The sequence below is a fragment of the Opisthocomus hoazin genome, chromosome 2 (assembly GCF_030867145.1).
Source record: "Opisthocomus hoazin isolate bOpiHoa1 chromosome 2, bOpiHoa1.hap1, whole genome shotgun sequence".
NCBI lineage: Eukaryota > Metazoa > Chordata > Aves > Opisthocomiformes > Opisthocomidae > Opisthocomus > Opisthocomus hoazin.
In genome coordinates this window covers 26,516,512-26,539,518 of record NC_134415.1, presented here as the reverse complement: position 1 = coordinate 26,539,518, position 23,007 = coordinate 26,516,512, and the positions used below count along the sequence as shown (strand labels likewise).

Below are 23,007 nucleotides of genomic sequence, written 5' to 3'. Positions count from 1 at the left end.
ACCCACACAGCTGGGGAGGAAGAAGGTTCAAAATACTGGCAGCACACTCAGAAGAACCAGTATCTCCTCTCCTTCCAACTGCGTAGCAGTGATCTCTGGATGGATGGATGCTGTCTCTGATGACGCAGTGACAAGGAGAACCTGGGCAAGTGACAATGCTGTTAAGTCTTGTAGTTGTGCAGAAGCTCTTGAAGTTCTGTTCTGTCAGTGTGCAGAGTAGCACAAAGCACTTCCTCCCTCCCTTTCACACCCTGCTTGTGACAACGTGTTTACTTAGACTTTGTGTGAAGCATACTGTTAGGACCCAAAATTTTTGTTCTCTTTAGTGCCCTCTGTGATAACATCTTTAGATTTGTTGTGTAGTCCCCTTGGCTTGTTCTGAAGTGTTTATTCTTTCATCTTTCTTATTGCCTAAGCTTTCAGCATTGAAAAAAATGGAGAAAAGTAAATAAAAATTGTAGAGTATTTACTTTAAGATATTAAAAAAATATGAGCAATTTATTTTCATTAGCTTCTAGCAAAGATGACATTCTCACTGTACTATTTGTTATTACAGGCACTGTGTTTCTATGGTGTGACTTGCACGGTCTAGCGTCTTGCATTGCAGTCACAGTGCTGACACACTCTTCAAACAAAGCTTTTAGGGATGGTTGTTAGCCACAGCTCAGCCTACTACTGCTGCATTACACTTACTGATCTTAGTGAATGTCATCCTAACTCAAAACAGTTTCTTCATTAAGGAGGTTTTTTCTATGATTTCTTTTTCCTGGAGAAATGGAGATTCACCCAGAGACAGCGTCTCTGCTTTCTCTTGGGAGCTGGTTACCAAATGTTCGGAGAGAATCGGTGCTTGTTAGCTGCTAGAAGCCGCAGAAGATTCTGGACACAGAAAATGGGTGTTATGGCCTGCGAAGGAAATAACCTGATAGGCAAAGAACAAAGCACAGGGAGAAAAAAACCCTACTCATTATCTCATCAATGCTGAAAAACACTGCAAATACAGTGCAGGAGCCAGTGGGGGCTAGTGAATAGCGGAGAGGACCTGAGTTGGCAGGTTTGGGCTGAGTTCCCAGCTCTGTCACACTCCGTCCCATGTGACCTTTTGCAAAACGCTCTGTGTGTCTGCTTTGCCTGCCTTGCCTCTCTAACTCTTCACATCTTGCTAGTACAGAATGTCTTTTACTGTGCTCTATACATACCATATCACTGTGTAGCTATTCCCTCCCTCTGCAGGGCTACTGAAGTGTGTCTTTTTGACTTCGAGGATTTTGGTATCAGTAAAGGCAAGCCTGTGCAGAAAACTGGATGTTTAAACTCTGTGTTTTTCACCAGTTCAGCTATTGTTCGGTGCTTTGTGTTCCACCTTCCCAACCTCACCTACATTCCTTTTCTGCTCCTGCATCCTGCTCTTACTTATTTAGGCTTGAATCCCAACCCCTCCCCTTCCTCCCATCCTCCAACCTCTGAAGACTCCCTGTTCTCTTGACCATCCAATTTAACTTTGATTCCCTCCCAGTCATTAGGCTTTGCTATTGAGGCCAAGAAGATCTGGCAGCCTCTTTGATGGGTCTGCTAAGCTGTTGGTTTAAATTTTGCAGGCTCTGCGATACAGAGAGACTGCTAAATCACTGCTCCCATGACAGGTTTCTGAAAGGCTGGAGGGAGACAAAGTACTGAATAGAAAATTGGAAGAGGTGAGAGAAAACAGGAGGGCACGACTTCTGGAAGGAAGCATGAAGAGTAATTTTTGGGCCAGGTAGATGACAAGAATTTGATAGGGGAAGTGGTTTAAAGTATGTATGTACGTGTGGGGTGGATGGAGAAAGGCAGGATAGATAGTTACCCGTCAGAGGGACATTTGCCAGGGTGAGCTGAAACCATGGTGACTGGATCCTGAATGCTGAACATCAGGAGCGATATTTAGGGACAGCTTCAAGAGACGCTTATCCCGAAAATCTAGCGGTGTGGTTTGTGGGTAGACTCTCAAAGACAACAGACCAACAAACCAAAAAGCTGAAAAAAACCTGTGCTGAGGCTGTGTACCGTTCAAAGCATGTCAAGTGAACTTGACAGAAAAATATTTTAATAGCCTGGTGCTCATGTGCTGATTGATTACAGCAACAGATCAAAGATAAGTATTCTGTCAAGAATCATTAATATCTGTCAGGCAGTAGTAGCTGTAGAATATGAAAAATCTGAGCTGTTGGAAAGCATTCTATCCTTGCCTTGTTCCCAAGACCAGTAAATTAATATTCGTGGTAGCACACAGAGCTTACAAACAGTTCTTCATTTCACATAGCTTTTAAAAGATGAGCATGCAGGTTATTACCACAAGTTGTTAAGTGCTAAAATGAGTTCCTGCATTTTTGGTTCTTTATAATTTGATAACTTCAGTGCCTGTAGATGACATGGAATATATTACCACAATTATTTGACCAGCTCCTATTGTTGGTCTGCAATTACTATATGAGCTGTAAGATCTTCTTGTTGCATCCATCAGTGGGAAGGAAGAATTTCAGAACTGGTAGATGCTGCTTAGGTGATACTGCATGTGGCAGAGAATTACAGAAGGCAAGTTCCTCAGTACTTAAACAAGGGAAAGACTTGTGATGACTGCAAAGACTCCTCTTCTGGAAGTCCTCTGATGTTCTGAAAGTTATTCCGGATCTGCAAGAAGTATCAGGGGATGCTTCCTTAACAACTGCTTTGGGACTGCTGCAGGATTAGGCTAGATCCAGTGTTGTGTCAGCAGAGAGTAGGGATCTGAACTGTCAGGACTTTTTGTTTTGGAATCCAAAGACCAGGATTTAAGTTCAGGAGGGGAGATTCTGGCTGCTTTTACCAATTGCTACAGGCACCTTACATCACTGTGGTTCCTAAGATGGTGTTGATCACTTAAACCAATCTTAGAAATTACCTTTTGTCCTAGGATAATTTGGGAGTGCTAGGATAGTAGGTATTCTTCACCTGCTGGGGCTGGCAAAGTAAAGCTTCCCAGAGCATGCCTGCCAGAAAATGCGTTACTCTATGGGGAGCCATGAACAGAGGGGTCTGTTTTTACGGCCAGAGATATCTGCCTCTCCCATCCTGGTCAGTTACTTCATGGTTAAAAGGTTCCAAGGACATGGAAATGTTTGGTTCATATCCCTGCTGTATTTATGGAGACTGGAACAGGTCTAACAGTAAAAACTGTTTTCTTCTCCTTTGTTTTTCTTTCAAATTACCCAGTCACCTGAAAGTGAAGGAACTCTACAGGAAAACAGGAGACTTGAGTTCAAGTCTCTACTCCTGCACGGAGATTTGAAACATGGGCCTGTTGTATCCCAGATGTACATTGGTTGCAGGGCAATATAGTTGCAGTTTCCCTAAATCATTCTTCCCTAAGCAAGGAAAAGCTTTGTGTGCCTAACTACTGGATGAGGTTTGTAGCCGAAAATTATTGACAGAGGTATTTCATTACCTTTGAGAGTTCTCTGTACTTTTGTTTGGCCAGCTTCAGCTTATTAGCCTCTGCAAATGCCATTCTTGTGTGCCGTGCTGGTTCAGGCACTGCACAAGCAGTATAGCTGCCTAGAAAGGTCCCAGGGAGGTATTACTACATCATTACTTCTGACTGTAGAAGTTTGTATATGTGCAAATATATTTGCATTTTGTGCTGGGTTGGTAACAAACTCACCAAAGCACAAAACACAGCTACCTGACATTTTTTAGATGTCAGAGGATTTCTATGTAATGTTTGCTTTAAAAAGAAATTAGGCAGTATCTCTTATGCAATGACATTTACCTCTGAGTATAATGATGTATCTTTTTTAGAAGTTAGGTGTGGAACTCTTGGCTGTATGCATGCTTGCCTTTGCTGCTTTTAGTCCTGCTGAGTTCTAATACAACAGCAGAGTCAGCCTGGAAGACAAGCATCTTCGAGATTGGAGCCATAGGAACAGTAATGATTACCCATTTCTGAAAGTTAGGCTGTAACCTGCTTCACCACTCCAGAGAAAAGTATTCTTCTCACATGCAGTCATCCATGGTTTCTCATTAAAAAAAACAAACAGTTGCTTCAGTTACTTTTTGAAAAGCCATATGTGTCTTCACTAACCTGTCATTCCACTCGTCAGTAATGCAGGCCCCCTAGAGACGCCACTGTCTGTGAGCTTTTTCCCAATTCACATTCCTGTGCATACTGTATGTACCTATTGACTATGGTCTGTAAGCACATCTGTGATTAGTGTGTGGGAGGAGCATGACTCAGACCTAGTCATTCCACTGACAAATATTCTTTAACCACCTCAAATTAGTCTTAATCTGTGAATATTGTCTGTATCTCAGACCTCATTGGCTTCCTCAACACAATTAAAAACTTCAGTATTCTTATTTGTGTTATAAACACCATTAAATATTTGTAACTATGTAGTGACACCAGGAGAGGGAAGTTTTTGGACCAGTTTGTCTTTAGGGTTGTTTGGGAAGTGTTTGAAAACCCTGTATGGAATAGAGTCACATAACTTGTTTGTACTTGTTGCGCCCAGAAGGAAAAGATGCATATGTCCAAGAGCGGATTGGCAGGCCACGCGGTGTCGGCTGAAGAGCATCTTGCAGTCTTTCTGTGGTTACTGAAGGGACACCACTCCGGGAGCCTGGCTTACCAAGGTTACTGCATCAGAAGCTTCAGAGCCTGAGCTATGGGGAAGCAAAGCAGTAAGGTACAGCACAGTCCAGTAAAGTGCAATGGCTTTAGGGGCTTAGTTTCACAGCAAAGTTGATCTGAACTGAGAATTAATTGTTGTCCTTAACTCAGGTATCCATTTGTCCTGTCAGGTGCAGACGTGCCCTTAAGTCTAGCTGGCTGTCCTGTCAACTGAACAGGCTTGACAGCTCCTTGGTGATAAACAGAACCTCTCTGGGCAGCCAATGTATAGATCACTGGTTGTTCTGCAGCATGACTGCTTGGAGCAAAGTTGGCTTGAAGGGTGCTAGTGAGTGTAAGCCAGGTAAGCTACAGAGGACCCAGGCTTCATCTCAATTACACACTTTCTGTTGTTTTGAGAATTTTGTTCAACTAGTTTTTGGTTTGGGGACAATCCGGAGAAGTTACTTCTCTCTGGAATCTGTGGGACAAAGGATGTGCAATTTTTGCATCAGCTGGCTGGGTGAGGCCAGCACTCTACCACCCACCTCTGGTTCACTTCACAATGAAACCATAGTACCTTCATCTCACTCTGCTTTTATATTGGGATAATTTGTAGGCATTAACATTTTACCTTTTCTTTTGTTCTCAGAGAAGACAGAGCCTGAAAAAAGACTGTGATGTACTTGCTACATAGACTGCAAAAGCTTTTGTTAAGCCATCAGATGAAAGCAGCGGTTGAAGCGAGCTGCTCTGTCTCAGTGTTTCTCCTGACTGTGTCCTTAACTTTAATCACAGGCATATGTGCTCACACCTGTGGAGTAGTGTTTAAAGCCTATGATTAAGTCCATAGGTGAATTCAGGTTTTAAGCCTAATGGCAAGTGAGATGACTGCAGCCTCAATGGAGGCCTTGGGTCCTTCCTCCTTGTAGTCTTTACTGGTGGATTCAGATCTGAACATACTGAGCAAGAAATGGAGCCAGCTACCAACTTCTCACATGGGCACTCTGATGGGAGCAGAGGGAATCTACCTGAATCAATTTATTGTTGGGAACAAAGGATTATGCAACATATGTCATTCAAATGTGAGATATCTTAATTAAATGAGGACTGGAGCAATGACCAAAAGCGTTGCATCAATGGTCGGGGGAAGTGCAGTCCAGAATTCAGTGTGCATAAGTACTGGATGATGCCTTTGGTGTGCAAAATTCAGATCCAGTTTGGAACTCTCAAAGGCCGCAGGTAGATTATTGCAAAAATCAGGCTCAGGAATTGCCAACAGGAATGGGCCTGAGCCAGCAGTACAAAGCCAGGCAGAACCTGTGGCAGCGTTGTAGGGAAAGAGCCAGAAAGTTTGGATGAAAGACGATATTCTTGAGCCTCTCTAGATATCCCTCCTGCAAGGCTTTGTAGAAAACATCATACAAATAGTAGAGGAAGTAAGGTAAACAGAGGAACCATAAAAACTATGTATGTAAACAGTTTCACATGAAAAGAGAAAAGCTTTTCCTATTTATTCACTCCTTTCTTTAATCTTTCCCTAACTGATTTTTTATGTGTAGCTCTATTTTAGTAACAGACTTCTAAAAGTGAGAGTTTGCTTCTAATTAGTGGTAACCATTTCAGATAAGTTGAGGGTAGATAAAAAACAGCTCTCAAAGCAAAAGCCTTCATATTGGTGCAAGTCAGTAAAAAACCTAGAAGTGGTATCTGGAGATTTAATTTTAACCAAGTAATTGAAAATGGCCATGCATTACCCTGTATAAATTGTAGAAGAAAAATGATGCCCTTAAATGGCTCAGTTGTCATTTAAATGGTGATCTGTTCATTAGTGCTGGGAAATGAAATGGAAATCCATTTCAATTTTCTAGACAATTTAAATTTTATTGTCCACAGAATTCTACAAAACAGTAAAATAGTGTCCTTTCTTGCAAATTGCAGAGGATTTAATCAGATTTTGCCTTTTTAATAATTCTTATAATGGTAAAACCTGCTGGTGAATACATTGAGCTGAAGTCATCCCTTGTTGATAAAAGTGTCCCGCTGGTGAGTCTGGCCTCATATGTTTGGAACACAGATGGTGTTTGCAGCTGTAATCTGTTCGTACAGTTAGTTTCCTCATGATAATCAAATTGGCTTAGTCTAGAGCAAGGCTTAGCACTCACTGAAGTGCACATGCTTAAAACATAGAGCATCATCAAGATCCTGCTCCACATTTAAAACCCTCTATGACCTCCCTGAAGATATTCTGATAAATATCTTGTTCTTTACAGGAATTGTACTTCTTTAACTAGTTGTGAAAATCAGTACATTTCCTGGCCATTCTGTCTTGCCTTATCAGAGATGAACCTATCATGTGGAGGATAAAACATGGAAAGATAACTGGAAAGTGCCATTTCTGTGGAATTATCTTCCTTTTTCTCTAGTCTTACCTTTGAGTAACCACGCTGACGTTTCTCCTTGCGAATCTTCTTGCCTGTTGCTCTTGCTATCCCATATTGTTGTATTTTGACTGACATAAAATTTGCTTCAGCAAGGAGCTTTCTGTGGACTCATTGATCAAACTGTAATGGTTCTTTGAAAGTTTTTTTCATGTCAAGGGCTAAAGCCCTAATTTCAATTTATAACTAGGTGTTAACTGTGTTTGCAGTTAGTCATGGCTATCTGTCAGTTTTAAGAATTTACCTGTAACTTGAGGCAGAACATATATCTTCAGATGTGGTTTATAGTGCACCTTTGGATATAAAGTGATGTTACCCTGTTGGGACTAACCAGTCAGTGGAAGTACAGGGCCTTGCAGAAATATTGATGCCTCCAGATAATGTAAGTGAATCAGATGAACTTGTTGGTCTACAAGTGCTGTTTGTTTATAGAATAAGAACATGCAGCCTTGTTTTCCTGAAGGTGAGAGAAGCTTGTGGTTAAGAATTTCAAAGTTTAGCAGCTTGAAGTGTCTCTGTATCCAGCATGTTCTTCTCTTTAATTCCTTTTGGTGTCATGCTTGTGTTTGTCTTCTGTTGGCTTCACATTACAGCACAAATGTAATGTACGACCAGACTCTTACTCCTCTTACTCCTTATTTTTGCAACCAAGAACTCATCCGAGTCCTCACAGGCTAGTTCTGACTTGTGCATCTCACTGCTGTAGTAATCTGCTTTTCTGCAAGCATATTGGCTGCAGTGCAGTCTGTGGCTGTCATTAAATCCCCCTCCAGATGACTGTTAGCGCCTTTCAGTGTAAATATAATACTAAACTGTAGCTGTCAAAACAAATGAATGATGAGTTTTGTGAATCAGGATTCTTGCCATTTTACTTGTTTGGATACTTCTTAATTTGCCAAAATCCAGACTTTGCAGTGTTAATTAGTGGGATTGTGTTAATTTAGTCAGGTGCTGCTGTGCAGAGGTAGGAGCCTTGGCCCTGGAGGTAACAGCCACCCTTCCTTTGTATGGATTGCCAGCGGGCCCGTCATCCTCTTTTCATAAGCAGGCTCTTGGATCCAAGATGGAGCCTTTCATAGAGTGCAAACTGGTGTTGGCCTTTCACTGTGAATTTAGAGAGAGCTGTTTGCGTTGGAGAGCTTTCTTGCAGAGCTGATGATGATGTTTGTTTTATTGGCTTTTACTCATTTTGGCTCTGATCGCTCCCCTGATCAGTTTTGGTCTATGTGTTTTCCCATGCTGTTTATCTCAGCCCAAACATGCTGAAGGCAAAAGCAAAACCTGTTAGAGATTTGTGCTGCCCACGATGCCCAGGCTTGTGAAATTCTTGTGAGCCAAAACACCTGTGATTGGTGTGACCAGCTGTGTGGTGCTACCAGATCAAATCAAAATAAAAAAACTTCAGTTTTGAAGCATCCTTAGGGGTGCTGGAGTTCATCATCTTTGAAAGGTTTGGTGTTTTACCAACACGTACCTCTCTTCTTCCATATTAAGTCTTAAACTGGCAAAATGCAAGTGGTTTCAAGTCCCTGAGATAGCAGGAGGTTATTCGCCTGTGGGTCTGTGCTGCTGTAGTAGCAGTCTGCTTTTATTTTGTAGAGTTAGGAAAGGGTGTGAGGAGAGAAGCAGTGGGAGCTGTTTCTGGTGTTTGTTCCATAGCTGTTCCCAGCTCTTCCCTTTCTGCCCTTACACACTGCAGACAGCCTATTTTAAGGTGCACAGATGTTTCTGCTGCTCTAGTCCTTGGTAGTTGTTTAAGTGGCTTCTTAGAGCAGCTGTTCCCTTGTTTACGTCTCTGACTTTCATTTCATTGCAGTTCTTGGTGTTTTGGTGATGGGAAGAGGAAAAAAAATCATGTCTCTGATGCTGTGTTGTTTAGCCTTTATCAGCTGTGCTCTCACTGGTGGCCTGTCCTTCTGCAGGGGGGACATTTCCATTGTAATTGAAGCCCATTGTGGTCCTTCTATGTCCTGTCTGTCATTAGCAGGGTGATTTCAGCAAGTGTGATGATGAGTGTGAGAAGATCTGCAGTAGGATTTTTCTAAGAGTTTAATAAAATTGGCCTGTGGTCTCTCATCTTGCATGCTAGAAGTCAAGTGATTCTGCCACATAGCTTGACGCTCCTGTGCCTCATGGCCTGTTCAGGCTTTCTGCTTTGCTCTTTGCCGTTGAATTGATTTTCAGACGTGCTCAGTTGGTAGTATTGTGCCAGTTATTTGACCTTTGTCATTGCTACTGCCTTGCTTTTGCTTGTGGGGTACCTAAGCTGAGGTGCAAATTACAAGCTGGTGGAGTGAAAGAGGAGGGAGGTGGAGCAGTGTGTCAGTTTAGTCCAGGAGAATAGAGAGCCGTGGGAAGAGCAGGATCCAACAGCCACTGGAACAGCATGGGGGAGAGCTCCTCTGGGAATATACTTTCACTTCAAAAACCATCTTTTTCCCCAAGTTTTGAAATTCAGGAATTGATGAGCATGCGAAGTAGCTAGTAGCAATTATAATTTGTTTTATACCATGTGAAAATATTATGTAAATATATTGTGGAAATTCATAAAGTGCATAATATTGATTGACCTATTAGATTATGGCTAAGATGTTTACATTTATTCTTTACGAGATAAATTAAATGATATCTCTATACAATGTATTAATAAAAAGTAAAAGGAAACTATAATACACAGAGCTTCCTAAGAAATAGCAAGTTAAGCATCTCTGCATCTATCTTGATATAAAATGGGGGAATGTGTTTAAATTCTGTACTATTCTAGAAGGTTATATAGATACTCAATAAGTAAGTCTTACTTTAGATGCTTTGCTTTCAAGTTGCATGATTACAAATAACAATTCTACCAAAACTAGTGCTGTAAACAATTTGTTGATAGATACCTGTTCAGTTAGGTATTTGCTTGCAGATTGTAATTAACAGTTCAGTGTTTTTCTTTTAACTGCATGCTCTCTACCCATAAGTAGGCATGATTGCCACTAATCAAGACCCCTAATCTCAAGCAATTATAAGCTCTTACATTGTTCTAATTGCACATTTAAAACCAATGTGGTTTTCTCATATAATTATGTTATAATATGTACAATTATTAATTTCTGTTTTTCTTTTTATCTGATCAGTGTTAATTTTGTGTGACCTCACAAGGTGTTATCTGAAAAATGCCTTTGAGGCATGCAATTTTTGTGGTTAATTTACAGTTATGTTTCATCTTCAGTGAGACGTGATACAGCGTAACAGGTTTTCAAGACTGTGCTTTCTTTCAGCCATCTATGAACTCAATTTATTGTAAACTAGGAACTTGTTAATGAAACAAAAGTGCAATTGTACATTTAAGTCATCTAGTATTTGTAAATCCAGGTGCTTGCTCTTTGAATAATATTTAGATTAGCACAGGCTACTCCTTAAGTATGTAAAAGGTTGTTGGGTTTTTTTTAGTTGTTAAGTTGAACTTACATGCAGACAGACAGACTTTCTGGATCAGCTTTCCAGAAAGTGAAAAGGAAGGCAGATTCAGTTTTAGAAAGCACTGCAAGTCTTGGGGGCAAGATGCAAGAGGTTGTTCACTGGTTGATGTTGGTTTCACTTGTTGCTGTAGAGTTCTTAGGCACACGTTTTGTATGCAAGGGCTTTGGATGAGTGCATTTTGAACAAATCATCATCAATCTGATGATTCATCTCAGGAACCGCATGCAGCACTTACATCTGTAATTGGGGTAATTGCAAACCTCTCATTCTTACAGATAGAAATTCTTCCTCTTATAATTCTAAAATCAGATCGCAGATCTTTTACTGTGGTAGCTGAGACCTACACTGACTGGTATTTATTTCTCTGTTCTTATTTGTTACATCATTAAAAGTCGCAGATGATTTGATGACCTTTCCAACCTGTGTCTGACCTTCATGATTCACTTGTGCGGGTAATTGGCTATTGAAATTACTATGCTTTTATCTTTGATGTTATTTAAACACTGGTTTATATGGGGTGACACAGACTGCATTGTAAATGGGTAGCCACATTGATGTGGACGATGTGCTTTTTCTTTATCATTTGTCAGAAAAGAATATTGATGTCGAGGGGGGGCTCTGTCTTTTCTGAGAGATCTTGACATTCATGGAGAGGAGGTGTTTGCTGTCTGCTTGATGTGCTGCAGCTTTGTATACGGTGTTAGGACAGGCTATTGCTTGTTCTGTAGAAGAAGTTTTCTCCTTGCTTGATATATAGGCATGGTTGCTACAGGCTAATTCCTGGCCAGGTTCCTCAAAAATCACCACACAGCCTCCATCCAGCTGATGCATCCAAGGGAGCTGCTGGAGTCAGGTTAATTTGTGACCTTTCTGCATGGTGCACTTGTAGCCTTGCTTGAGTCAAATCCATCCCATACAAGGATGCTTCCCCCTCCCATCTTCCTACACCCCTTAAAATACTTTTCCTTAATTCCTGTGATCCCCTGCACATAGGACTGCTGAGGAGTTGATAGATTATGTAGAGTCTGTAGGACAACACTACAAACTCTGGCCAGGGGCTCCAGGGACCTTTGGATGTTGGCAGATGACCTGGACTGTTGCTATTAAAAGACAGTGGTCTAATGTCAGTGTTTAATCAGTCTTGAAACAAAGATTTGGAGATTTTGTTCTGTCATGAATTGCCCAGATTTGTTCCTGTGGAAGAGCATGTGCTTCTGAAATCTTTCTGGGGCTGCAGTGTACTGCAGTGGGTTCATTTCATTATTCCTTTGAAAAGAAGGAAAGGCATGCAGCTAGCTATTTCTATGCAGAAGAGGTCAATGTTTAATATGCTAATGTATCTACCCAATATTAGGCTGCAAAAATCCTTGGCTTTAATGTGTCTTTAATAGTAGTCAAGTGGTTAACTAATGATAAATTAAGGATTGTAAGTTTCGGGATTTTTTTTAAAATAAAAGATTAATGTAGGCAGGAATAATTTTTCTTGCCAAGATAATTGTCGTACTGGAGCACAGTAGCTGCAATTTGCAGTGGAAATTGCTCTAGGACTGCTTGCTTCAGAATAATCAAAATGAAGAACCCAATTTCCATTTTTAATTTAGGCTTCGAGTAGCTGGACGGTAATGGGACAGAGTGGGGACTCCATTTTACCTTTGCTGGTGTAGACCAAGATACTGAACCAGCAGGTCTCACTGTTCGCCAGAGAGCAAGAGATAGCTGTATGCACACAAGTATGGCTGCCCAGAAATCTACAGATAAGAATGTGCTTGTGACCCTCTTCCTAATGTGTCACCTATTTTCAGTGCTGTACTGGCTTGCAGAAGCACGATGTTTGTGGATGCCTTGCCCTGCTGCGGTGTCCTGCCAGTGGGACTTCATGGTTTTTGGAGGCCCTGGGTTTGGTTTCTCTTAGAGAACCTGGTAAAAGTCTGGGTAAGTGGGGCCTAAGGTAGCAATATTGTAGGGTTGTGTTTGGGTAACAGAGAGTGAAACAGGACATAGTTAGGGAAAGGTAATGCTGTTCAAGTGCAAAATACTCAAGGATTAAGAAGCTTTTATAGTTAATCTGTCTTTTAAAGTGTTTCTTCATTCTTCAGTACCTATTTCAGCAGACTTCCTGGAATGGTTTAGCTCAGGCACAAGTTAAGGTTAAGCAGAGACGTAATCTATACATTTCTGGTCACCGAATCCTTACTCATACTCTTTTTTTTTTTATTTTTTAACTGAGTTCGCACATTTTATATATATGTTTATACCTGTCTGTATAGAGGGGTAGTTGCAAAAGGGGAGAGTTGGTCTCTACAGGAACTCATAAAAAGAAAAGAATTCATACTGTGTCGAGAAGGAATTCTGTAGAGAATCAGCTGTGTAAAGGCCTTGAGCAAGTCTAAATTTAAATCGCATCTCTTGATGATCAGGGAGAAGACAATCCTGTAAGTTTCTCTTGCACATTATTAAAGGTTTTTTGTTGGCCAGAAAACCCTGAAGCATCTCAGTTGCCTTAAGGATATCTGTCTATAACACTGACCTGAATAAATAGCTGCATTCTCAAAGGAATGAATGGGATGAGGAATATTTTTTTGTTTTAAAAAAAGAGGGTGAGGGAGGAAATAAAGAGCAAAAAGGGGTATTTAGGTAAGGCAAAATATGCTCTTATTGTTTTAAATGTGACTTCTCAGTTATTTATTTTTATCTCGAGTGGAAGAGATACTGACAATTTGGTGCCTGTTTTGAGGGACGGGAAATGATAAAGAGGAAGAACTACCACAGCAAGCCAGAGCGCTTACTGGTGGTTATCAGCTCATCTCCCATCTGACTGTTCTGCTCCCTGTACAGCCAGCCTCTCATTTATCACTGACCTGATTCACAACACGGGAAAACTCCCCTTGAGGTTTCTTGTCCTTCCCTTGCATTCAGGGCTGGATTGGCTGCAGATTTTGATCTGCAAGCCATCAAAACATGAGCATTGAGACTTCCACCAGCCTGCTGTTCTATCTTGGGCTTTTGCAGGCGGATCTTCTCAAGTGTGTTTTCATCGGCTTCTCTACACACCTGGAAGTATTGCCTTTTTTTCCTTCTCCTGTTTATTCTTAAACCCATCTTGACAAACCAGCTGGCTTTGTAACTATGCTGAATGAAGTCAGAAGGGCTCCACAGCATTTGGTCTGTGTTTGAGGGCTCTAGCTCTTGCCTCAGGCCTTGCTGTTCTTCTGCCTGAAGAATATAAACCATAATGTGTGTTTTTATGTATTATTAAACTTACATCTATAAATCACTGACCCATGGTAGCTGTTTATTGCATATTCCATCTTCTGCTTTGATGCATTGTTGTTGTCACACTGAGGTGGGTAATGATGACTCGGCTTACTACTGTGGTAATGCACTTAAAGCTTGGAAATCTGTCACTGATGGCATTTCAACACAGGTGCTATAAACCAGAGATGAAATTTTGAAGTATTTGCTGTCAAGCTATTTGTCTTAAAATTCTTGTGCCTTCTGTTGTGGTTTCATGAGGTTTTGGATACTACTGAATTGTTTGATGGACAAAGACAGATATTTGTGTTTCAGGAACTCTGTGTTGCAGGACTCAATAAGTAGGTGATGGTTGTGAATTTGTAGTGCTGAAGGTGACCTATAAAATGCTTGTGCTCATCAAGTCTTTCTAACAAAGCACTGATATTGCATGCATTTCTGTGGGTCGCGCCTTTCCAGTCTTAAAGCACAGTGGAACACAGACTGATCATCACAACTTATTATTATGTATTATATCTATTGTTTTTCTTCTTTTTTTACAGCCCTTCTATATGCAACCATTTTTGGTAATGTGACAACCATATTTCAGCAAATGTATGCTAATACAAACAGGTATCATGAAATGCTGAACAGTGTCCGGGACTTTCTAAAGCTCTACCAGGTCCCTAAAGGACTGAGTGAACGTGTGATGGATTACATCGTTTCCACCTGGTCAATGTCCAGAGGAATAGATACTGAAAAGGTAAGTAAATTAAACTGCAAGGAAAGAAGTCACATCCTGAAAGTATTTCATTAAAATAAACAGGAGGTAGTTTCTTAGTAAAGAAGATAAATAGTCTTTAAATAGTTCCAAATAGTAGCTTCCCTTAATTTTCAACTTTCAAATACAGTATTTCAGTTATTCTGTCATACTGACAAATGTTAGTGGTAAAAGTATGTATGTTTTGCTGGTGATATGGCATGAAATAGTATAAAAATTATAAAGGAAAGAGCTTGTTTTCAGTAAATAAAGAAGATAATTAAGTAAAAATTTCCAGGTTCTAATACAACCTCATGATTTCTTCAAATGAGATTTTTTTTGCACTATTTCTATTTTGTGAGGTTGTTGGCAGCACTGCAGGCCTGAACATGAAGTAAAATTTGTTTTGTCTTCATAGAATTTGAATGTAATATTCTGTGTGGGTTAAAGATAATAAAAAAAGCTGGAAGTCATTACTGTAATAGTAATGTATTGTTTGAAATCTGCCTTATGAGGCAAATGTTATCATCCTAGTTCACTGAATTTAGAAGTAAATTCCCATAATGTCTTTTAAAATAATAGATGGCCCTTCATCAGAACAAATGTACAAAAGCAACTACTTGCCACTTTCATATTAGTTGCCAGCTTTTATGGAGATAGATACTGTTTTTCTTCTGCTTGTAAAGAGATGTGATTTGTGGGGTGGATCATTCAGGAAATCATACCAATGCTCTTGTCACTAGCCTTCTGGTTGGCAGCTTAATTTAGTGTTCTAAACTGTAGATGGTGCAGTTAAAGAGCAAACAATCTCATTTCTGTCTAGCTGTTAAAGCGTTGTTATGAAAGAGTAGAACAGATGTGGCCTTACGCTGGGCTGCCTGGAGACCTGTGGGTACACAGGGTACTGTTTGCTTTCCTAAATGGCCTTCAGTATATCTGCCATTTAGATCCCAGACCATGATTCTGAGAAGCACCGTCCGTCATACTAGCTTTCAGAAATGGTATTTTAGGACTGGATAGTGCTGATTAGAAGCTGCTTTGCCTGTTTTCTCACGAAGTATCTTTGTGCGGGGTTATGGGTTTGGGGAAGGTGGAGAGACAACATCTGAGGATACGTAGTGTAATGAATGGTGGTACTTTCATTCACTCCCCAGTACAAGCTCCTCTCATCATTTTAACAAAGCAACAAGAAAAAATTGCTATGTAAAACATGTTTGTTTTAGCTTATCTTCTAAGTTCTTTCTTGGCTCCCTCTGATAAGGAGAGAAATGCTTTAAGAATGCCTTTGGAGACAGCAGGATAACCAAACCAAGCAGAAATCACTGTAGCCTTTGAGAATTATCTTAATAAACAGGAAAAAAAGTTTCCAATTATCAGGACATCAAAGAGGGTAATATGGTGTTATTTTCAATAACTGGTGTGTTCATAGCTGAACTGCCAGTAGTGATAACTGTAAAACCAAGAAATCAGCTTTCATCTGCAGAGCAAAAGCTAGCAGATATGAGACTGACTAATGGCTGTGGCGATCTGTAAACTCGCAGGTCTGAGCTCTGTTGTTTTGATGCCTGTGTATAACTTCTAGGGTCTCATGCAATGAATAAAACATGTGTTGCTCCTGTGACAGAACAGTGGTTGTTGGGCTGCTGTGTAATGCTGTGCAGCTTGCTACAGAGGAGGCAGATATTTAAAGATGAACCTAGCAACAGAATCGTTCTTCTCACTGTTTTGTAGGCCACAAATTTGTCAGTTCAGTGTTCACTGCAGGCATGCCAAAGAGTAAATAATCAGCTAAGAGCAAAGTCTGTAAGTCTAGAAAATGCCAGTATAACAAAATTTAACCAAGAGCTGCTAAAAGATTCTAAAATTAATCCATGAAGATATGTTTCTTACCTCCCATACAAGTGAAAGACTTCTGCCATTTGTCTGTACCTCTCAAATGTCTTTAATCCCTTTAATTTTTGTGAAGTCTGGAGACAACTTCTCTAAATAGGAAATGGAAAATGAGTTAACTTCTTAGACTAGGAAACCAAGGAAGTTTTGGATAAGAGCCTCACTTAAATATTCTCTTGTATGTTCAGGTTTCTTTACTACTATTTCTATTACAACCCTTTTTGTGAGTGGTATTCAAGTAACTGTGAAGTGTGTGTGTGTATAACTCCAACAGCAAAGTTTGGCAAGCATCTGCAAACACAGAATGTTTTTGTTGTCGGAGTAAATGATATAATTGCAAAGACAGTTACGGCTGCTGCCTGTGTTCCGTGTTAAATGCTGGTCTTGCTGCCCCAACCCATTTCTGTGAGCCTGGAAAATTGAGAACTGGCAGGTTCAGCTGCTCCTCCCTGTGGGACAGCCAAGAGAGATCATCCATGAGGGCGCTACACTTGGGTGCTATAGAAATATATCTCTTTCAGAGGTAATATCTGTAATAGGGGGTCTGCTTGGAGTTGGGCCAAAGATGATGATACCGGCGATAGAGTCATTTGCCTTTGGAGCAGCAAGCATAGTATCTGGAACCAGTGACATACACAGAGTTATGAGCTTGGTTCTCTGCTCGGATCTTGCACAGAGCCCCATGGCAAGGTATAGGCATAGCCATAGTGTTTCCTGTGTTACCTTTATGTTTTCCAGGAGTGTTTGCATTGAAGCAGCCATCTCTTTCCATCCAGGAAAATGTGTGTGAGTAGCTCTGAAGCTCACCCAGAGTATTCCTTAATTGGATGGAATAGTTAATTACTGAGGAAAAAAAAAGTGAGGCAGACTTCTACTACTCAATGTTTTTCTCAGATAATACGTGCTGAGATGTACTTCATCACAGACTGTCCTCCAAGGATTGTGTCATCCCAAAACCCTGTTTGTGTTACGTATTTCCAGTGTTTTTGCCAGGAACTTTTAATCTGTATATGAGTAGTAATTCTATATTCTTTCCACTCGGCTGTCTGTATTATCTTAAAAACCTGCAGCAATGACTGGTACCTGCTGTGCTAAGCATCAGTTTGTGTATCTGTAGGAGCACACATCAGGAATTGCCGGGAGGAGCTTGCATTTGGAAGTTCAAAAGTTGCCCAACACAGTATCATACCTTAAATAAAGTCCCTTTCTTGTGTGAACAAAAAACTTGTTACTGCCACTGAGGGGTGAATTTGATTACCTGCAGATCTCAATATTATGAGTTAATGAAACTTTTAATGATATTTTCTTTTTGCTAAAGGGATGTGAGATTATACTTCTCCTTCATACAATATTCTCTCACTTGGAGCATATAATTTGTGCAGGCTTTTCATGAAATCTGCCTATGAAAAGAGTGACCTACCCTCTAGAAGCAGTCTGTCAGGAGGCTTTTCTGCACCACTTTGTGTACTGCTGTGCTTCTTGCTTTTGTTGACTTAAAAACCTGAGACCTTATCCTGGTAATTCAATATCCAGCAGAGTACGTTGCTGAGATGAAAACATTATTTTCCTTCAGGTATTGTACAGTAGACTAAGTTAGTATTGTGGCTTGTGTATATAAATAATATAAAAATAAATATATGGACTGAGATTAGAAATTTTATAAGAAGGAGGAAAGTAGTTCTTAAACCCTGTGTAGTAAACTAGGGACAATAGGCGCATATAAGCCATGCACAGGAATTGATTGCCTAATCTCCTTCTCAGGTTTTGCAGATATGCCCTAAGGACATGAGAGCAGACATCTGCGTGCATCTGAACCGCAAAGTTTTCAAGGAGCACCCAGCCTTCAGGTTGGCGAGTGATGGGTGCCTTCGAGCACTTGCCATGGAATTTCAGACAGTGCACTGTGCCCCGGGAGACCTGATCTACCACGCTGGCGAGAGCGTCGACAGCCTTTGCTTTGTGGTTTCGGGGTCTTTGGAAGTAATCCAGGATGATGAAGTCGTTGCTATATTGGGTGAGTTTCACAGCTGATAATATGCATTGTGCACAAATATAGCTGCATTTTTACAGCCTCTTCTACTCGAGCACTTAACTCATTCTTTAAAAAGCTTCAGTCAAGTTAGCTTTACCACAGCCTGGTGAGGTATATTTTATTTTCCTTCCTGTTCCACATAGGTAAATAGGAAGAGCAATCATTTCATCTCTAGATTGCTTCAACCCTATTTCTTCTGGTCAGTGGAAACTCTACTTGAGCATTGGGATTCTGGTCATTCTTGGGGTTCTGCCTGTCTCGCTGAATCTCTTTTCACTAGAAATTCCATTGAGGACTTCAGAAAACTTATTTTTAAAGTGCCCTGCCTCCCTCCCCAGTAATAATCCACTTTTGCTGAAAATTTTCCAAATAGATTTATTTAAGATCTCGTGTTGAAATGATATCTATCTCTTTCAAAGTCAAAGTAATGTAAAAATTTAGAGCCGATTTGCATTAACTTGGAATAACAGCTTTAGGCTGGAGGCATTAAAAAGAAGCTGATAGTGGTGTGAACAACATTCTGAGGCAAAGCTAGAAGAAAAGAGTGTGGTAATCCAATAGATGTAGATGAATCATGGGGTGGCTGGAGCATTGAGGAGGTGATACTTACCGTTTGATTCTGTCAGACCCTTTTGTGATAAGGTAAATTCTCATGGTGGCTTAATCCAGTACCTGTCACTCATAGCAGCCTGGAAAAAGAAGAAGAAAACATCTTGGTAATCTTACTCTTTCTGAACACATACACCCAACTCTCCTAAGAGGAATGTCTACTGGAAAATGAGGTGGCTAATAAATATGCTGAGTTCAGTTTTTCTCTACTTCTACACAGGATTACATAGATAGCATAGGATGAATTTAGTGTCCTGAGTAGTAAAGTTCATAATATTTTGTGCCACACAAGAAACTAAAAAGGTGAAAAGTAGGGGAATAACTGATTCTCTTTTGTTCTGGAATCACCTGTGCTGTTCAGTGCTGTATGATATTAGCAACTTCTGCTTTTCTAAGTTGCACATCGAGAATTTACTACCTTTTGCCATGTTGAACTCTCATGAATTAACATGGCAAATGTAGAACAAACTAAAGCCTCTCAGTTTTGTGTCACCTCCCGTCCTATAATGCCTCCTCCTCTGTCCATCACAAGAAGAAAACCTGAAAACATCTTGCTGCTTTATTTAATCAGTATAGGTCAAAATCACTGAAATACATTTTTTAAAAATGTCCTTTAAAGAAACCAATTTTATCCTCATCTTAACCAGTAACTTCTTTGTTTTATCATAATACTTTAGAAAACACTCGACCTAGAGCGATCAGTGTTAAGGAAACGTGAGACTCTGATCTCTGCTGCTGCAGAGTGATAGCTACCGGTAAATGAGGCTAATCCCGTGCTATCTGAATGAATAGAAATATTTTGTTATTGCTGTTCTCCTGGGCCAGTAACTATTGATCCTCTTCCCTGCACACCTTTAATTTTTGGAATTTGGAGTCAGTTCTCTGGCTCGCATTAAAGTTGATGAGCTCTGTCATTTTCTGTGTGAGTATTATAATCAAAGAGGAAAGTAAAATGAAGTGCAATCTGTTTGTGATTCTGTGAGATTTCAGTTTGGATAAATTTGTATCAATTTTTGTGTTTCAGTTTCTGGACTAAGGAATCCCTTTCCTTCCACAGGTGATTGTACTTTCCTCCCCCAGGCTGTGAAGCCTTCTGTTGAAAGTTTATCTATACTGTTAAGAAATGATGTAGTTAACAAAGTTTTTCACTGTTCTAAATCAGTTGGACTTTCTTCTCCTTCAGCATTGCCAAATGTAACCACCACATTACCAAGGGATGCTGCAAGGAGGTTGGTCAGGATTTCATCCCTAACTTCTTTGTACTCTCAGTTTTCTTATCTGTAGAATACCAGTGATTTTTGTAATGTCATGTTCAGCTAAACTTGTCAAGTTCTTAATAAAAGTACACCAGATAAAATGAGGCACTACAGGGGGGAAAAAAATAATGTCTACATTGTGCAAGAAATGTGATTGTTGCTGACCGTTCAACCAGAACAGCCTATGCCAGAAGTTTTGTTTACCAGTCAAAACTAAGCATAGCTATGAACATCAGATGTGCAACAGCAAACCATGTGAGGAATTCTGTAGGGCTGTTTCAGTTAACAGGTATGTTGGAGAGACCGTAATCTTGTCTCTGACATTCTTGAAATAAAAATAAAAAATAAGTGCATAAATTATTCAGAGTGAATTATTTGCTCAGCTTTAGCTGTCACTTAATAAAGCAGCCTTTGAAATTTGCAATGTAGCCTGTATCTTCCTTACAACAGAGAAATAAATTGCATCTCTAAATTAGTCTGTGTGACTGCTGTACAGCATTACATAAACCAAAGGCAAACTACACTTAATCCTTAAAGGATCCAATTCATATGAGACGTTTTCAAGTTCTGAAATCATTTAACCTCACAGGCTAGCATATAAAAGTGTATTGTGTAGCCCTGGAATTTGGAGTGTATTGTGTACACTTGCAAAATATCCTTCCATATCAGTTCTGTGTAATACCCAAGAGACAGGTGTATTCTCAGTTCAGGCTTATGTTCTTGCAACAAAGTGCTGACTTTGATTGACTTGGATTAGTACGAGTACTGAGTTGGAAGAAATTGCACACAAACCAGCAGTGAAGAAATGTACATTTTTTTTGTGTCCCCTAAGATTGCGTTCCCCTGGAATCTGACTTAGAGACAAACACAGAAATAAGTAAATTTAGAACAAAAAATTCTTTGCAATGTTTACAGTAAAAATTTAAAGAAATTGATGAGTTTTTTGTGCAGTTTGATTTGTTGGAATGAAAGATGTCTTTCTGAATTCTATCCAAAATTTCTGCTGAAATAAAGGAATTGTGGAAGTTCACGCAACACAATCTTTCGATTTGATGTGTTGAGGAAACAAAACCAAAAGAATAGAAAGTTGCCTTGAAGCCAGGTGATTTATTTATTTGTGATTCATTCTGATACAAATGGGTCAGAAAAAGAAGCCAGCAAGAAAAGCCACTGTATTACTATGGTTTGCTATGCTGATGTGCAAGTATGTGAGTGGGATTATGTGGAAGTGAAGATTAGGTAGTAGGAAGCTGCTTGGATGTAATACAGTTCTGTTTTCTGTAGTTCACTGTTCTTCCATTTACACTGTTGTTATTTTGTAAGGTGAAGTGCTGACGTACCCTCAGCACTTTGTGAAAGATAGAGACAAATCACACAGTCCCTGCCCTGAAAAGAACTGGGCAAAGCACAGGTCGTGCAGGACTTCCATTAAGAGACTGTTTTCAACTTAGCTTTGCTTTTAACTTTTCTAAGCCTTCCCGTTTGGGCTGATGCTGCTTTATCCATCTGAGACTGACATATCTCTTTGAACTACTCTTGCTTAAAAACTTACCCATTTATCCAAATGTGAATAGAGAAAATGGGTTGTTTTTTTCACTGTTAAAAACAATGAAGCATTTGTATGCACTTCATTTGGCAGCTCTGTGCTGCTTTGGAGCAGACCTTTCAGGCTGAGCCACTGGCCATCTGAAAACCTGACCTGATCACAGGTCTTTGAAAAGTTAAAATTTACTCATGCTCAGGAGAGATTTGCTACATTTTAGTTTAACAAATACCTTCTTAAAAGATTCCTCCTGAATTAACTGTGTTCCAGGCAGGGACCATAAGGTCTGGCTGCAGCTTTCTTGAAATATGGAGGGGGAAAGGGATTGTAGTAGAAGCGTGAAATAAGCCTGCATAGCTAGTTGTTGTTTCTTTATTTGGGGAAGCTTGAAGACCTAAACTGTCTTTCAATGCACTTTTTACATTCCTCTGCACTATGAAGGTACGCATTTTCTTAGGGCAGTGTGAGAGTGTAGATGGTTTGGAACAGCAGTAGCCAGGAAGCTGATGTTAGAAGTCCAACTGAGGAGATGATCTGCTGTCGCTGGGGCCAACAGGGTGCCTGCCTGGTCCCCCAGCCTGTTAGTCTGGACCTTTTTAATCTCTCCTCACCATTGCTATAGGAAGTGCTAGTTCTTCTGTTATGTCTCCAATTGCATGAGTGCATAGATAATTTAATGAAAATTATAGAAAATAATGGCATAGTAGCAAAATTAACTTTTCGTAAGCATTTTCTGGAAATACGTGGAAGGACTGGATTGGAAGCCTTGTTAGAAAAGAGTTTATGTTGTGTTAATGTGTATGTACAAATATCTGTATAACTGAGAAAACCATTTTTGATCTTGCTAGAAAATAATCAGTTCAAAGTTAGATATGACTGACGTAATTGTACTCCAAGATTGAAGAGAAAATCCCTCTTCCTAGGAAATCTGAAGGAAGCAAGTGATTCTTGAACCCAGGTTGATTCCAACCCTTTTTGCTTGAAATTGGGGTAATCTTTGAAATTTAGGAAAACATTCCAGTGAAAGGCGAGAGAGGAAGAAGACCTTTGAAATTAGGGTGTTTTTCTGGATAGCAGTAGGGAAAGCAGTGTCTTGTCCTTAAATTTTCAGACTGCTGCAAAATTTGTAAGTTAACGACTCCTAGACGGCCTGACC

General features: G+C 40.0%; 1 protein-coding gene across 3 annotated transcripts in view; it reads left to right on the top strand.

Annotated features, from left to right (window-relative positions):
• KCNH1 (potassium voltage-gated channel subfamily H member 1) overlaps positions 1 to 23,007 on the top strand; it is a 206,909-nt gene that overhangs the window by 83,492 nt on the left and 100,410 nt on the right. For all 3 annotated transcript variants that reach the window (XR_012763082.1, XM_075412947.1, XM_075412948.1), the window contains exons 8-9: positions 14,325 to 14,524; positions 18,173 to 18,425. Coding sequence is in view for 2 of the 3 variants with exons in the window: in XM_075412947.1 (XP_075269062.1) it covers positions 14,325 to 14,524; positions 18,173 to 18,425 (453 nt within the window). In the remaining variant the exon portion in view is untranslated. The remainder of the gene's footprint in view (positions 1 to 14,324; positions 14,525 to 18,172; positions 18,426 to 23,007) is intronic.